Source organism: Xiphophorus couchianus, chromosome 1, assembly GCF_001444195.1.
Source record: "Xiphophorus couchianus chromosome 1, X_couchianus-1.0, whole genome shotgun sequence".
Taxonomy (NCBI): domain Eukaryota; kingdom Metazoa; phylum Chordata; class Actinopteri; order Cyprinodontiformes; family Poeciliidae; genus Xiphophorus; species Xiphophorus couchianus.
The window spans coordinates 15954693-15970881 of record NC_040228.1 but is presented as its reverse complement, the minus strand read 5'-3'; the positions used below and the strand labels follow the sequence as shown (position 1 = coordinate 15970881).

General features: G+C 37.4%; 1 protein-coding gene across 3 annotated transcripts; it reads left to right on the top strand.

Annotated features, from left to right (window-relative positions):
• Positions 1-6632: 6632 nt before the first annotated feature.
• csad (cysteine sulfinic acid decarboxylase) lies at positions 6633-16012 on the top strand. Of its 3 annotated transcripts, none has more exons than XM_028018332.1 (14): positions 6633-6728; positions 10878-11023; positions 11119-11245; positions 11328-11418; positions 11974-12196; positions 12502-12581; positions 12813-12867; positions 14012-14128; positions 14233-14297; positions 14452-14533; positions 14624-14823; positions 15299-15350; positions 15435-15524; positions 15713-16012. In XM_028018332.1, the coding sequence occupies exons 2-14, from the start codon at positions 10895-10897 to the stop codon at positions 15884-15886; spliced, it is 1485 nt and encodes a 494-aa protein (XP_027874133.1). In that variant the 5' UTR covers positions 6633-6728; positions 10878-10894; the 3' UTR covers positions 15887-16012. The 3 variants fall into 3 exon arrangements, with proteins under 3 accessions (XP_027874133.1, XP_027874141.1, XP_027874125.1); XM_028018340.1 differs by having other exon boundaries at positions 6640-8489; positions 10946-11023; XM_028018324.1 differs by lacking the exon at positions 6633-6728 and having other exon boundaries at positions 9972-11023.
• Positions 16013-16189: the final 177 nt, after the last annotated feature.

The following is a 16189-nucleotide window of genomic DNA, read 5'->3' as shown; positions in this document are numbered from 1 at the left end:
ATGCACACAAGAATGGACCATAAATGGAGAGTTGGTGATAAAATATCAGCAAAACCTTTTTTTTTTTCCATGTGACTCTCTGGTGAGATGCAGCCCAAACTGAGTTTTAATAAATTTTGACATTACTGTGGACGAGCCTGAGCTTAAGCCGTTTTAGCAAAACAACAAAAAAGAAAGAAAGTGGACATTAAGTGCATGGAGAAGTGGAAAATAACACCAAGAAACAAGAATGATTTGCAGTTTTTGACCAATACAAAGCAGACCCGTATTGTAGAGTAGATTTAGGGAGAATGAATCTATTTGTAGATTGGATGGCTTGTTGCAGTTACAGCACTTACAGCTATTGGTATTTTGAGAATATGTTTGTAGGAGATTTATGAGGGCAATTTGCTACATTAATTTACCTTTGATTTAGGGAACTGAAAACAAATGCAAGTAACACTTTTCGAAGTTTATTTGTGGAATATTTTGAAAGTCTACTTTGAAAGCCATGCTTCCTTTTCCTTACACTTCTCAGTTACACACTGCTTCGTGTTGGTCTATCACATAAAATACCAGTAAACTACATCGAGTTTTGCAGCCGTAATGTGCAATGATTTGACTAGAATCAATAATTTTGCAAGGCAATTACACTGCTCGGTGTTAGGATTACAGTTGCAGTCACAGGAACTTTCAGCTAACATTGTAGCAGCACACACAGTGTGGGGCTGAGCCAAAAACAGCTCCAACTCAGTGGGTAGTCTGGAAGTCGGGAGGCTTGTAGGTTTGATTCCAGCTTCCTCTTGTCACATGTCTATGTGCCCCTGAGCAAAAGAGTTAACTCCAAGTTGCCTACCAATCTATGGATTGTGCTTGAATGTGTGCATACACATGGCATGTGCGACTGGGTGAATGTGGTTCTAGAGTAAAGGTCTACAGGAAATCTGTCTGTAACCAGTTAATTTATATGATTAGATATGTAGAAAATGCAATGCAGTTTGTTGTGGCTGGGATGCCATTTTTATTAGGAAACAGGTTTGAAAATAAACGGTTAATATTTACAAAAAGAAGTTCCAATAAATCTTTAATTAGTAAAAATGTGAAGAACTGATTATTTAGAAACACCTAATTAAAAAGCAAGAGGAGGCTCTTCCAGTCATAAAAAAATTATAAACTTAAACAGACTGACAAATCATGTGCAGTCAGAGTTAAAATGGGCTGCTTTATGATTTAACATTATGATATCATGTTCTGACTCTCTCCTGTTCTTGCCCAGGGTATTAAGTTTGGAAGCGAGTCCAGACAAAAACTCCAAAGCCAGATTTGACCTGGCTTGGCTTCTTTAACCACAGGGGACTTTGTTGTCTCATGGTTAAGATCAGCTCCTGTTGGGTGGATGGAAATCTGAGGTTTATGGCTTGACCCCAGCAAAAGCTTTGTACTGATGAAGATGATCGTATTAGAGAAATAAGAGCTCCCTCTAGTGGTTGACTCACCACACATTTGAGAGCAGCGAAGAATCCCTGAGCCAAACAATGACTGATGACTTCATTCAACAAAGACCAGTTTAGAAACTGACCGGCTGACACCTGCCTCTCTCCTGATGACTTCAGCACTGATGAGCTCATGCAGGAGGAACATTATTTTGTAAAGTGATTCACTTTGCTACACTGAACTCCTGAACTCTGCCCTCGTTGCCTTTTCATCTCTTCTCCGACCTTCAACTCCAAACACTCCCTGTTTTTCAGCATCACATTCGAATCATACAAACACACACACACACACCGTGTGTATATGCTACACACGGCTGCAGCATTTTTCTTTTTCCTGCACTCATCCTTTTCTACCAGCAGCTGCTTCGTGACTTTAATGCAGTCTCCTCTGCCAGGCACACACACTGTATTTTCCATTCATTACATTAAACAGAGGGAAAATGCTTCTCTGTTTCACAGTTTTCTCAAAGTGAGGGCGGAAAGCACGTTCACTCACATGTATAAATTATTTACACTTCTCTCAGCATTAATGGATACATCACTTACGTTTTGGGCTCGATCTATAAGTTGTTTAGCAAATGGTCCTCCTCCCATAAGGAGCAATCCCTTCATATATAATTTAACATGAGAGATTTTATATGACATGATATCACAACCTTCTCCTCTGAAGTTTAGAGTTTAGAGTAATTGAAGTTTACAATATTAAAGGTAGCCTCAATGTGCAGGAACCTGAAACTCTTCATCTCTAGCTTTCATTCTGCTATAAATAACAGATTTTCTTTGCTTCTGTCCCCCTGTCTCACTCTTTTCTCAGAGTTACTCTGTTTAGTGGGCTCACTTTCCTCCTCCCACCTGCTGACCTGCTGCTGTGATCTTTTCTCCACTCACTCTGGTCTTTCATATATAATGCATGTTAAACAAACAGACATGTCAGAGTCACTCAGAGACATGGCTGTCCCCTCGCTGCAGCTGTAGTCACCCTGACAGAGGGGGGTAGTTATGTGTATATGGACTTCCTGTGCAATACAAAGTGTGTGTTTTATAAGCTGGGCATGGGGGAATTGATCTTAGAACTACACAGGAGTCTAAATGTACACACAAAGATCTTTCAGTAGATAAGGTCACACAAGTGGTGAGCGAAGCTTTGCTGTAGGATCTTTACAAAATCATGCTTACACTGTCTTGCAAAAGTATCTAAAAGTATTTTTGAAGTATTATATTCATTAGACATCATATAGGGATACATATATTTTTTCAATTTTTCAAAGTGTTAAAAATGTTGTGCTTATTTGCCTTTTGAACTGTCCACAAACTGAATTTGTTGCCCATCCTTATTTTGAAGAAGTAGTTGAAGTTCAGTCAGATTACATGGAGAAAATCTGTGCACATCAATTTAAAATAATATATATGCTTTAGTCTAAAACTATTCAATTGTAGATCTGATTTAATGTTTAGGATTATTTTCCTATGGAAAAGGAAATGCTGTCATCTCTTTATTAACACAGATTTGTGGAGTTTATAATGAATATTTGCTCTGCCCACAGCTTTTCCCACCTCAGCTGTGGGTCTCTGCTCTTTTTCCAATTTTATCATGGATCTCTTGGCTGCTTCTCTGATTAATTCATTTTCATATTGTTGACTGGACCTTTAGACTTTAAGGACCTATGTGAAATTCTTAAAGCTTGAGATATTGCTTTATACATTAACCATTCTTTGAACTTCTCCAAGAACTTATTCCCAACTTGTCTGGTGAGGCAATTTGTTGGATCGCTTTTCAAATGGTGGTGTAAAAGGCAAAGAAGCTGAATAAAAATACATCTGACCATTTTTTGTTTGTTTTTTTTAAAAAATAAGCACTTAATTTCCCTAAACATTACAGTTATCTGTTAGCTTGTGTTGGTTTGTCACATAAAATCAAAATATAATACATTGATTTTGATCAAATGTGAAAACTTTGCAAGGATTACGGATGCCAATGGTTCTCTAGAGCTCTTCATGAAGTAAAGCATTTCTGAAAATTGTATTTAAATTTAGCTTTTAGCTGGTGTGTGTCCTTGTCTCCACATAAAGATCCCTTTTGTGTTCTTCCAGACTCTACACACATGATTGTGCCATAAAAAGATGCAACGTCTTGTGGTACTCAGCACGAGAGAGAAAGTGATTTCCCTCGTCAGTGACTTTACTTGCAAATCAAATTTTTCTGTTACGGGCAAGAATAGGATAAACTGCTGCGCTGGCACACTCTCGGATTGTATGCACGTATTAATGATCCCACACATACACACACACTCCCATGCACATCTCATAATCTGAAATAAAAGAATCCCAATTTTCCAGGTGCAGAGGTCCGTGGTGAGGAGTTGGAGCAGCTCATACAGAAACCACATCACTCTCCATCAAGGCTGTTGAGGGTGGGAGCTATTATACCATCCACACATATGAGTGGAGTTTGCCACTCGAAAGAGAGTGTGATGGGGCCTGAAAAGCAAAGTAGTGGGAGTGGGATTGTGCTTGATCAGCGGCAAACTAAGTTCATTGTCATATCCTATACAGACTACGCTTTTCTCGTGTTGCGGTAATATGATGCAAACTGACTTCAGAGGAGCATCGTGTGGCATGAAAGCGCCCTGAATGTCTGTGTATTCTCTTAGATCAGTAGATTAATGCATTTTAGCTCCAGTCGCAAATCTTCTTAAGAATGTGACTGAAAAGAAACTCCACTTTATCTCACAATGAGGCCATTAGAAGTGCATATAGGTAGATAAATTGTGCATTTGTCTCGTATGCAGCACTCTCACATGGGTGGTAAAAAAAAATAAATAAGAAGAACAAATGATTATTCGCTCCACTCTTTCCACCCACTGTAGGCACAGAGAAAACTGGATTTATTCAGACAGCTAATACACACACACAGTGACTCAACGTGTTTATACTGTGTCTGGATGAAAAGGACTCCAGAGGCTTTTTCCTCTCACACAAAGCAAATACCTGCCCTGGAATAAGATATTGATTTGTCATTTCCCACAGCAGAAGATTGGTAAATAGGCTAAGCAGATATGTGAACGTCGGTATGTGAAGTTTGGTTGTCCAGTAGGAGTCAGAGGCCTTAAACTTTGATACTGCTGCATGGATCCTGTGTCTTTCATGCACAGAGATAAAAGCGCACACAGTTTCTATTTGGTGTTTACGCAGGGAGTCTCCTTTTTTTCATTCAATACAAATCTAGTATTTATTCACGGCTGCTGAATCCTATTTCCACAGTACAACCCATAACACTCTGCTCTGTGTCGATACAATGCTTCGGCTTCTTGTTGTGTCAACCGAGGCAAAATTTGCTTCACATTTTATCGACGATGACGAGAGCAGGAGGGAGTGTTAGATCCTTTAATAAGCGTTTCTGCTTATTTGCGACAAATAAATAGACATACAGTTGCTGGCATCGGCTCCCTTTCATATCGCTGTAGTACATGACTAATTACTAAATATAGATCTAGTGTTACTGTACCTGGCAGAAGTCGTCATACCCCTTCAACATTTTTACATTTCCTTGCATCTTAGTAAAAAAATCTCAATGTATTTTATTGGGATTTGATGAAATAGACCAACACAAAGTAACGTATAATTATAATCAGCAGTGAAAATGACACATGCTATTCAGTGTTTTTGTTTATTTGTTAACAAACAAAAGTCTGAAGAGTCTGGCTTACCTTTTAATTTAGGCCTCTTGTAGCTATACTTTATACAGCCACATTTCTTTCCATTTATGGCTGCAAGTCATTTGGGGCATGTCTCTCTCTACCTGTTATGAACATCGTTATAAACGTTTGTCCATTTGTCTTCACAAAACAGCTAAAGCTCAGGCATCTTAGATGGAGAGTGTCTGTGAATACTAATTCACAGGCCTTACAACAAATTCCTAATTCAATCTGGAGTTTAACTAGGCCATTTTAACCTGAATATACTTTGACCTAAACAAGTATATTGTAGCTCTGGTAGCATGTTTAAGATAGAGGTCCTACTGGAAGGTGGGGAAGAGGTGCACAGGATGCGGAGTATTTTGAATTGGGTCCTTCACAGAGCGGCTGTGTTTACACTGAGAATAATTTGTGCCCAGGTGTGAGTTTGCTTTTCAGATTTTTTTTAAAGCTTAAGAATAAAGTGTAATTGATTTATACTTGATTTGATCCACTATTTTGTGTTGGTCAGCAATAAAAAAAATCTAATAAAATGCACAAAAGTTTGAGGTCCTGACAAAATATAAAAAATGTTTGAATTTGTTTGCAGGCAAAATGACATTCAAGCAATCAATCAAGTCATAGCCACATGGATAACTGGATTAAAAAAATAAAATAAAAAATATATAAAAACGTGGTATTAAAAATTAAGTACCTCAACTAAAAACCTAACATTTCTGCTTACGTTTATATCCAGCAGTCACTTTACCTGCATATCCACTTAGCATTTCCTTAAAACAAATTGTGTAAATTCTACAAGTTAGCACATCCAGAACTGACAGATACACGCAATGTGTGAGCAGACGTTTTAAGTTTTAGGGTAAATTCTATTACTTATTTTTACTGTACACATAAATTTAACGTTGTTGTTTTTAGCAGCATTTTACTCATTATTCTTCATTTAACGATATTAATTTTTTTTATAAATTTGTTTTTATGTGGATGTTGTGTTTGTCGTCCACAAGAGTTCAAGAGAGCACTTCCGTTCAGGGTACCTGCAATGGGTAATTTTTCCCACCAGGTGGCAGCAAACACCTGCAAGACTATCAGTCCGTTTGACGGAGACAAAGTGCACGATGATATTCCGTCAAAATATATATATATATTTTCAGAGGCTGCTGGAGAAAAAAGAGGAGGCTACAAATTAGAATTGTGGTTTGGACAGAACTCCCGAGTGTGGTTAATCACAGTGAACCTGCACTTACAGGATGTATAAGATATAACAGAGAAACAGTTATTCTTCAAAGTTTCATGAACAAACATTTTTACGAGATACTTCGTCTGAATTCCGACCATATTTGAAGTACGGTGTTTTATAAGTTCTTTAAAAAAACATAACTTTTCAGTAGAATAAAGGGTTTCCATGCTGGTTCACATTCTAACTCAGAAGGTGGCGGTAAGGTTCACTTTCAGCTGTTTGCCAACCGCCTGTGAGATCGAAGAAGAAGACGAAGAAGAAGGAAAAGAGAGCAAAAAGTTAGGTCCTAATTATCCCTCCACTTTGGCAGAAGCTGTTGTTGAGGTAAATAATCGGAAGCTGTTTAGATAAGCGTTGTTTGTTGCTTATTGTCGTGATTCCTGTTGGAGAGAGAAATGGTTCAGCGCATGTTATGCATATAAAACATTCCTAAAGCCCAAACCTTTCATTTGCAGTTTCATTTTCTGTGCATGACAAAGTGGCCAATCCGCTACTTTTACTTTTGATTCCGACTTTGTTTGTAACACTTACAACGTTCTGACGTGTTATGTCAATGAAGGATATATTAAACAGTTTGTGGTTTGTGATTCATTTATTCCATTTGTGAAAACTCACCAACCGGGGATTTTTAAGGCTGTTTGTTGTTCTTTTGCTTTCGACCACATTTCGGGAGGCATTCCGCTCAAACTTGGACTGTAATATTTCACACTGACAGATTCTATAAAATATAGTTTGCAATATGTGAAACTGTTGTCAAATTTATTATAGTAGAACAAAAAACAGCTTGAAAACTATTACCATTTGTGTAGTTCAGACCTGGACAGGGTTATTCTACACTAGGGTTGTACAAAGTGCGGTTAGTGGGCCTTTTGTGGCCTGTGAAATGCATTTCTGTGGCCCCTCGGCTGCAACTCAAGAATGGTACAGATTTGGCCCTGTGGTAAGCTGATAATTTACACTCTTTGGATTTTTTTAAAATGATTTTTCTCTGATATAAATCTTCAATTAAAAAATGTTGTTACAACAGAGTAGTTTCCTTTGTATTATCTGTGTGAGGTTTTTTATTTTTTTTAATTTTAGTGTAAGTAGTAGGACCAAAAACATCTGGCATTGTTTTACTTGTCAGCAGACAGAGGCACAGCCATTCGTTGAACTTTTTTAACAGCAAGGATTTTGGAGGAAAAAAAAATAATTCTAATTAAAAATAATCTATTGATTTTTGGTGCTAACATTGAGGAGGTTTTGATCCAGAAGTGAGCATCAAGAATAAGATAAAGATCTTTTCAGGTCTCCTTACATTGGAAGATAGTGCAATGCAGTAATTATAGTGGGCTGTAAAAACTACACAGCATGTGTAGAAAAATCTAGATTTGAGTGATGACATATTTATTTGGGTTTTCACAAATTAAAGGTTTTACAAATCACAAACTAATCCATCGTCTAATCAAAACCTAATCAATGCTGTATATGCATCGGTTGTTCAACACAAAATGCAGTGTTCTGTTGGAAAGGTTGCATTTTTAGTACATTTGGTGTTGTTCAATGTTGTACATGTGGGATAAACTCATTATAAGGAAATAACAGGAGTTGTGTAAGTAATCTTGTAGCTCAGTTTTTACAAACTCTAGAAGCTTTTTATAGTTTCTAGTTAAAAAAAAACAAAAAACAGTAACTTTGCCAGTTTGAATCTCATTTTGCAGCATTTGCTCCACAAATCTATCCTGAATCAACTTTCCACTCCCCTATAAGACATTTTTAAACATTTTCACTATACCTGCATAGAAAAAGCTGTAAAACTGACATTTGTTAATCTTATGTTGTTGCATGTCTTCCATTATTTACCCACTGGATCGATCAGCCATGGCTGAAGAAGCTACAAACGTAGTTCATCTGCTTAAAGGCCAGAAGGCAGCACTGATAGAGATTCTCAGAGCGGACGCAGATTTTGTTGTGCAGTCTGCACATTCCCTTTATCTGGTGTCAGATCAGGGCTACGAGAAGATTAAATCGTGTCGAGTTCCTAGTGAAAAGGTGCAAGAGCTTTTGGATCATGTTATCATGAGCGGCCCCAAAGCAGCACAAGGAATGTTGGACCTGCTGAAGGAAAAAAGGATGCAGGAGACATTTCCCATGCTTGATTTTGTTAAAGATCTGCGTGTGAAAACACCGTTATCAGGTACAAAGGAAAAGCTCCTGTGTTTTCAAGAATCTTATCAATAAATGTTTATAAGATGCCAAATATGAGCATATCTTTTTGTTTACAAGTTGAAAAGTCACAAGGTCCCGTGCCAGCTAAAAAGGCTCTCCGCAAAGGTGAGTCCCTCTCTAGTGAAATGTTTTCCCTCTCACAGTCAAACCATCTTTCACAACATCTGGTGCTCTGCTGGTTATTGTTTCACAGGCTGTGTCATGGTGAGAGAGAAGCAGCTGATGATTGTGGCTAAGGGCCTTGGCAGCTCTTGGAGGGAGATCGGCAGACTGGCTCTGGGCATCACGAATGTGACATTGGAGCAGATCGAAGAGGAAAAAAGAACTTACACGGAGCGAGTCTTCGCCATGCTCTACTACTGGCGCAATCAGAAGAGGGAAGAAGCCACAGCCGCTTACCTGCACTCCCTCCTCAGTCAGAAAGTCTTAGCAGTGCCTCCTGAGAGCATCGAATGTCTGCTGGAGACTGACTGAGGTCTTCCCTCAGAGAGCATGAGCACTTTTAAAGAAAATGTTTTTTCCGAGGTTAAGTGGGTTTCTTACCACAAAAAAACAAAAGAACAGACTTTTATGTAAAGATTTGACTATACTTTTTAATACTTTTGTATTACATTTGTTGTTGTTTTTTTGTTTTTTTTACCAAATCATGACTTAATAAATCTATAGTCTCTGTAATTCACTTATGCTCAGAAAATTACTGATCATTCTTCACAAGTTCTTTTAAATTTATCTAGCAAAGAAAACATGTTAAAAGATTCTTTTGAAATATACTGCTCAAAAAAATAAAGGGAACACTTTAAGTGTTAAACACCTGTTTAAGTGTTCCCTTTATTTTTTTGAGCAGTGTACATTTAGTCAGTGAGGGGGAAAAAAATCTCCAAAAATAATGGTCTAACACAATTATTGGTTGTAGAGTTGTTGGAACCCCATACTTAAGCATACTTTGACTTATTCTTATTAAGTTCATTAAATGGTGAGGAACTTCTGAATCTCTAACTTTGTGCTACTGGGGAATAAATAAGATATGACATTTCTTTTAGTCACTTGTTCTGGGCAAATTATCTTGCCACCGGCCAGACAACTGTTTCAAAGAACAGCATTATGGTTTCAACCGTCTACATACCTACTGGCTGTTTATGAGTGATGACTGTAAGAAAGCCTGTTTTATCAGAAGTTAAATGTAACAGATTTTAATTGGAACGCTGATTTGGTAGGATGAGGCAAACATGGAGCTTTTCTGCCAAATACAGTTTAGCTGAATAAGTAAAGAAATTCACCAGATCAGTGGAGGATCTGGTGAATCCTCCACTTTTGGCAGGCCAAATGTTTGGAAGCACAAGGTTTGTTTTTTAACCACAGTGGAGGATCTGTGATGTTATGGGCCGACATCTTTCCCTCTCCAAAATTTACTGGCTCATCAAAATGTCAGGAAAAATAATTACACATTGATGTGGACTCTGAAAATGGATCACGATTGGTCTTTCAACATTATAAAAATTTGGCCAAATCAACATAGAAATGCTTGGAAGAGACTCAAAACCAGCATTAGTGTTTTTTGGTTTCCACCACAGAAAAGCTGTGGTGGAAGCTCAAAATAAGATCTCAAATCGCTTTGTAAAGAGAAATAAGAAAAGATGCTTCAATTGTGTGATAAGTAAAAGAAGACTGTGCTTAGGGTACTAGTGATTTACAAAAAAAAAAAACAACTAATATGATTTCTAACTAACTGAATAATTGTTCTCACAATAAATATGAATGATTTTCTTTGAAGACATTTTACAAATCTTTCCCAGGACTGCCAATAAGCAGCTACAGCATTGCACAATCTTTAAATTTCATTCATTCCAGATGCATAAGTGGAATTCAATTGGCTTTCTTTTCAATCAGAACATTAACAGATTTTTTTTTTTTAAACATAATTTTTAATCTGAAATGTTATCTGAAAATTAAATCATATTTTGTTGCAAACTGAAAAGAGTCAATTAAAACTGATCTTTTTTAATGAAAAATTCACATCATATATACTTATTTTTGTGACATACATGTAATAAGTCACTACACTTTGCTGTTCCCCCCTCTCTCCAGACTATACTCAAACATCATTAATTAACTTTCACTATGGGACAAAGGTTGAGTCCCTCCTACATTGTTCTCACCTTTGGCTTGTTGAATGTTTCTTCTCTCTTCCTGTTAGTGCTATCTATAAAAGTTGCAGAGGTTTGGCAGCTCTTTCAATAAGTCTTCCTTTGTAAACTCTTCTAACAGCAGCAGACCGATAGATAATGGAAGCAACCACTGGCGACCTGACTGATCCTCTGATCAACCACGCAGACGGACAACTCTTCCTTCATGAAGCCTTCAAAATTATTGTGGAGGAAGTGCTCTGCAAAGGCACGGATGTCAAGGAGAAGGTCTCTGAAGATTAAAGCACCAGAAATACAAATGCCTGTTGGATTACAACTGGTTTTCTGAACTAACAACCATACTCTATGTACTCCTGGTGCAGGTGTGTGAATGGAGGGAGCCGGAGGAGCTGGCCCGGCTGCTGGATCTGGAGCTGAGAGAGAAGGGAGAGCCACAGGAAAACCTCCTGCAGAGAGTACGAGATGTCGCCAAGTACAGCATTAAGACAAGTAAGACCCGGCAGAGACGATCAAAAGTGTTAGTCTTTTTTTTTTTTTTTTGTTGTTGATTCTGATGGGATAATAATTTCAGGTCACCCACGTTTCTTCAATCAGCAGTTTGCTGGCGTTGACTATCACTCTTTGGCTGGACGTTTCCTCTCCGAGGCTCTCAACACTAATCTGTAAGAGACAAAAAATACAGCTAAGCCTAAAGTTTGCCATAGCTGTAGGAGATGTAATTTTTTTTATTCCACTAACATTTATTTCCCACTAGTGGTACTGTTAACTTTTTGGGATGCTAAGCCAGAGTCCTGACTTGACTCTGTGGGAGGGAATAAAGACTGGGGTTATGACATGAGTCTTTCAGCCTCAAATACTTGAGAATATTCTTTTGGTTTAAGTTGACTGATCTTCTTCAAATAGCTGATCAAAAGTGCATTTGCTTGCTTTTTTTTACACTATCTTGCAAAAGTTTACATGCATCCAGATTTATTTTACATTTTGTCAAATTGCACAACCAATTTCAGTGCACCTTTTTTAATTTTATGTCATAGAGCAGCACAAAGTAGTATATACTGTGAAATGGGGGGGAAAGGGACATAGTTTACTATTTTTTTAAAATAAAAAATCTGAAAAGTGTGGTGATGCATACACTACATATTCTACCCTTTTTAATATGAAAACTCTCAATAATAATAAAAAAAGACACTTTCAGACATTTTGTATGTCATTTATAGCTTCACTTATGAAGTGGCACCAGTCTTTGTGCTGATGGAGGCTGAGGTGCTCAGAGGGCTTCGTGAGCTGGTGGGCTGGACAGAAGGTGACGGCCTTTTCTGCCCTGGAGGCTCCACCTCCAACATGTACGCCATGAACCTTGCACGCTACAGACTCTACCCAGAGGTCAAAAGCCGGGGCCTGTGGAGTCTCCCGCAACTCACCATCTTTACATCCCCTGAGGTACGAAGGGCTTTTCAACACTGCATACCTGAGAGAATAAAGTAATGTTCAGAATGTATAAGGCAGGCCAAAAGTTTGGAAGCACAAGGTTTGTTTTTCTATATATAACATGGAAACTCACATTTGTTTTTTTACTTCTTCTCTGATGTTGTAACTCTTGCAAAGCTTCTCTACTCTAAAACCAGTTAATACACAGCAAAATCCATAGAACTATTGATTCTTAAGTAAGGCATTATAAACAGAAACTTAAACTTGATTTTACCTAATTTATAATTTTTCTGTGTATTTTTATTTTTTTTTCCTAGAGCCATTACTCTGTGAAAAAGGGGGCCGCATTTATGGGTTTTGGGATGGACAATGTCATCTTGGTAAAAGTGGATGATGGGTAATTGTTCTTTCTTTCTTATTCACTTGTCTTCAAAAATGCCAGACATATGTATGTACATGGTGTCAGTAGAGCTCATTTTACATCTACTTCCTATGATAATCACAGAGATTATTCAAAAGAATAAATTCCCTCTCACTTTTAGGCACATTCATTATAAACCTCAGCAATTAAAATTAAACTGTTATCCTATGCCTTTGCTTTGCTCATCAATGTGTTTATATTTACTAGAGGTCGCATGATCCCAGAAGACCTGGATGAAAAAATAGAGCTTTCAAAATCTCAGGTAAATATTCTTTAGTTCAGTTTATGTTTAGAAACGTAAGATAAAAGGATTGCTGTATAATCTACTGTGTCCTTGACCATCTTAGATAATGTACGTTGCGTAATATTTACCACCCTGTAACTTTTTCACACTATGACATAATAAAAACCACATCCTTCATTGTATCTTATTGAGATGTTTATTGATGAACCAACACAAATTCCTTGCGTAACTGAGAAGTAAAAGGAAAATAAGTTCTTCTCAATTTTTTAATAAATAGGATTCTTAAAAAAAGTGATGTGATGTTTTAATCAACAAAACAGAGTCAATACTTTGTAGAAGCACTTTTCACCGCAGTTACAGCTACGGTCCTTTGGGTTATCTCTGTCAGCTTTGCACCATTAGAGACTGAAATTTTTGCCCATTCTCTTCCAAAATAAGTCAACCTCTGTCAGATTGGATAGAAACTGTCTGTGAACAGCTATTTCCAGGTTTTGCCACAGATTCTTACTTTGATTTAGGTTTGTACTTTAACAGGTTCATTGTTGCACATGAATACATTTTCCTTGTAGCTCAGGCTGTATGGCTAGAATTGTTGTCCTGAATGCAGATGTCCACTCCAGTCTAAAGTTCATTGACTTTAGATTGGAGTTCTTAATGGGTTCCATGATCACCCTGCTCCATCTCTCTTACCATCAACACTGACCAATTTACCTGCCCTTGCTGATGAAAGGCATGAAGCTGCCACAACCATGTTTCCTGGTTGGGATGGTATAAATTCACTAAAGATGTTTTGAGCCTCACCACAACTTTCTCCCTTACTTGTCTGCTGTGTTCCTTGGTCTTCATGTTGCTGCTTGTTCACTATTGTTGTCTAACAAATACCTTAAGCCTTGACAGAACAGCTGGAATTTCATTGAATTACACACATACTTATAATCTAATTTCTAGTATGTAATTAGACTAACTCCTAAAGGCACTTAGTTTTATTTAACCCTGGATCTGTACTGTTTCTTCCCACTTCATGATGTTACACTTTGTGTTGGTCTATCCCCTAAAATCCTAATCAAATAAATTGAAGTTTGTAATGTGTCAAAGCGTTAAAATGTTCACCAGGTAATAATGCTTTTGCAAGAGATATTAAGTTAATGTTTTCTCCTATTAGGGCGCAGCTCCATTCCTTGTGAGCTGCACATCGGGCACTACGGTACAAGGGGCCTTTGATCCACTGCATCGCATAGCCGATATTTGTGACAAACACAAGCTGTGGCTGCATGTTGACGTGAGTCCTCCAGCGATATAATACTTTCTGTCAAAGCCTTCTGATTTTGCTGTATTTGTTTAAATCTGTGGGGCGTTTTGTTGTTGTTTACTTGCTTGTCTCAGGCTGCCTGGGGAGGAAGCGTGCTGTTTTCCAAAAAACACAGGCATCTGATGAAAGGAGTTCACAGGTATCAATTTAGTTTTGAAAAGTATCGCTTTTCTAAACTAAAATAGGTATTTTGATTTGTGTATTTGCAGCGCAACAGAGGTTTTAGTCACGTTGTCAGCAGGTTTGCTAGATGTACAGTGTTTGTTAATGGTTTGGTGCCTGTGTTTCTCCAGGGCAAACTCAGTAGCCTGGAATCCACACAAGATGCTGGTCGCTGGCCTGCAATGTTCTGTTCTGCTGCTTAAGGATACAACGGTTGAGTTTTATTCTGCATGATATATTCATACAAAAGGTTTTACTTAACATTGCTTTTCTTTTTATCATAAACAAATGTTGTTCCCGCAGGACTTACTGAAGAAGTGCCACTGTGCAAATGCAACATATCTGTTCCAGCAAGACAAATTTTATGATGTGAATCTGGATGTTGGGGATAAATCTGTGCAGTGCAGCCGCAAGGTGGACTGTCTGAAGCTGTGGCTGATGTGGAAAGCAGTCGGCTCAGCTGGGCTGGAACAGCGTGTAGACAAAGCTTTTCTCCATGCAAGGTAAAAAAATAATAATAAAAACATTAAAAACATTTCATTTTTCTGAGTAGCTTTCAGGCTCAGAAAATGGGAGGCCTTACTGTATATCTGGCTTGTAAAGCTGTCAAAGCTGATAATGCATGAATACACTCTGTCTTAAAATAGTTAAAAATGTCACTAAAACTTATGTTTAAACATGTTCCACCTCTATCTGAAAACCTGAACCCTGGCGTTTGGTGGACCAAGATTTAGCACATCTGTATTTATTCTTTAAAAAGCTAAGTTACTAATATACATACTTAATTTTATTTAACTAAGTTCCTGATTTAAGTGTTTTAGCTTTTTCAAAGATTTACAAAAGGACATAAAATACTTCAGGCTATAGGTATTACATTTGAAAACAAATGCTTCTTCTTGCTTACATTTGCTTAAATAAGTTAGGGTCAAGTAAAGAAAATGAATAAAAAAATCGTTGAAAAGTTTGGTTTTTTTGCAGGTATGTGGTGGATCAAATGAAGAAAAGAGAGGGGTTCCAACTTTTGAGGGAAGTAAGTTCACATCTAAATCAAGTAAAAGATTATTTTTCAACAAAATGTTTTTACTATGTATTGAAACTGTACTCCCGTGGACAGCCGGAGTTTGTGAATGTGTGCTTTTGGTTCATCCCGCCAAGTCTGAGAGGGAAGGAAAAAAATGCAGACTACCAGAACAGGCTGGCAAAGGTGCGTTTCTGTTTCAGTGTGTGGTTGAAGAATAATGTGTCAGGGTTTCAGCTTTCAAATGACAATTTGTCCAAATGTATTTTGTAGACCTTCATTTAAAAATTGTTTTTAGCCTATTTTAACAATGAAAATCTTTAATTTCCTAGTGTATCTTATTTATCTCTCTGTTGTTTGGGTTTTGTTTATAGGTTGCTCCAGTAATCAAGGAACGTATGATGAAACAAGGCACCATGATGGTCGGCTACCAACCTCTTGGAGACAGGGTCAACTTTTTCCGCATCACCATATTGTCACCACTGGTTTCCCAAAAAGACATGGACTTCTTCCTTGATGAAATTGAAAGACTGGGAAATGATTTATGACAAAAAATAATTGTTATCACAAATTAAGTGATGATTAAGTGTACTGTACGAGTATAGCGGTACGACACAACACTGGTACACAACATACGTGGATAAATAAATAAATAAATACACCGTTACCCACAATTTTTATTTATCTTTATTTTGTATAATTTTTAGTTTGCCTACTTCGCTTTTATTGCTTGTCTTCTATAATTTACTTATGGAAAATCCTGTGAAATACAATTTAACACACTTATAAACATCCGTAATTGGCATTTTATAAGAATAACTGAAAGAATATGTGATCACGTTAATTTCTGC

Excerpts from the sequence above, each read along its gene's own strand:
- csad (XM_028018340.1), top strand. The coding sequence starts at position 8,229 with ATGTCTTCCATTATTTACCCACTGGATCGATCAGCCATGGCTGAAGAA. Across the intron at positions 12,197-12,501 it reads CCATCTTTACATCCCCTGAG|AGCCATTACTCTGTGAAAAA; the intron begins GTACGAAGGGCT and ends TTTTTTTCCTAG. Across the intron at positions 14,534-14,623 it reads TGCTGCTTAAGGATACAACG|GACTTACTGAAGAAGTGCCA; the intron begins GTTGAGTTTTAT and ends TTGTTCCCGCAG.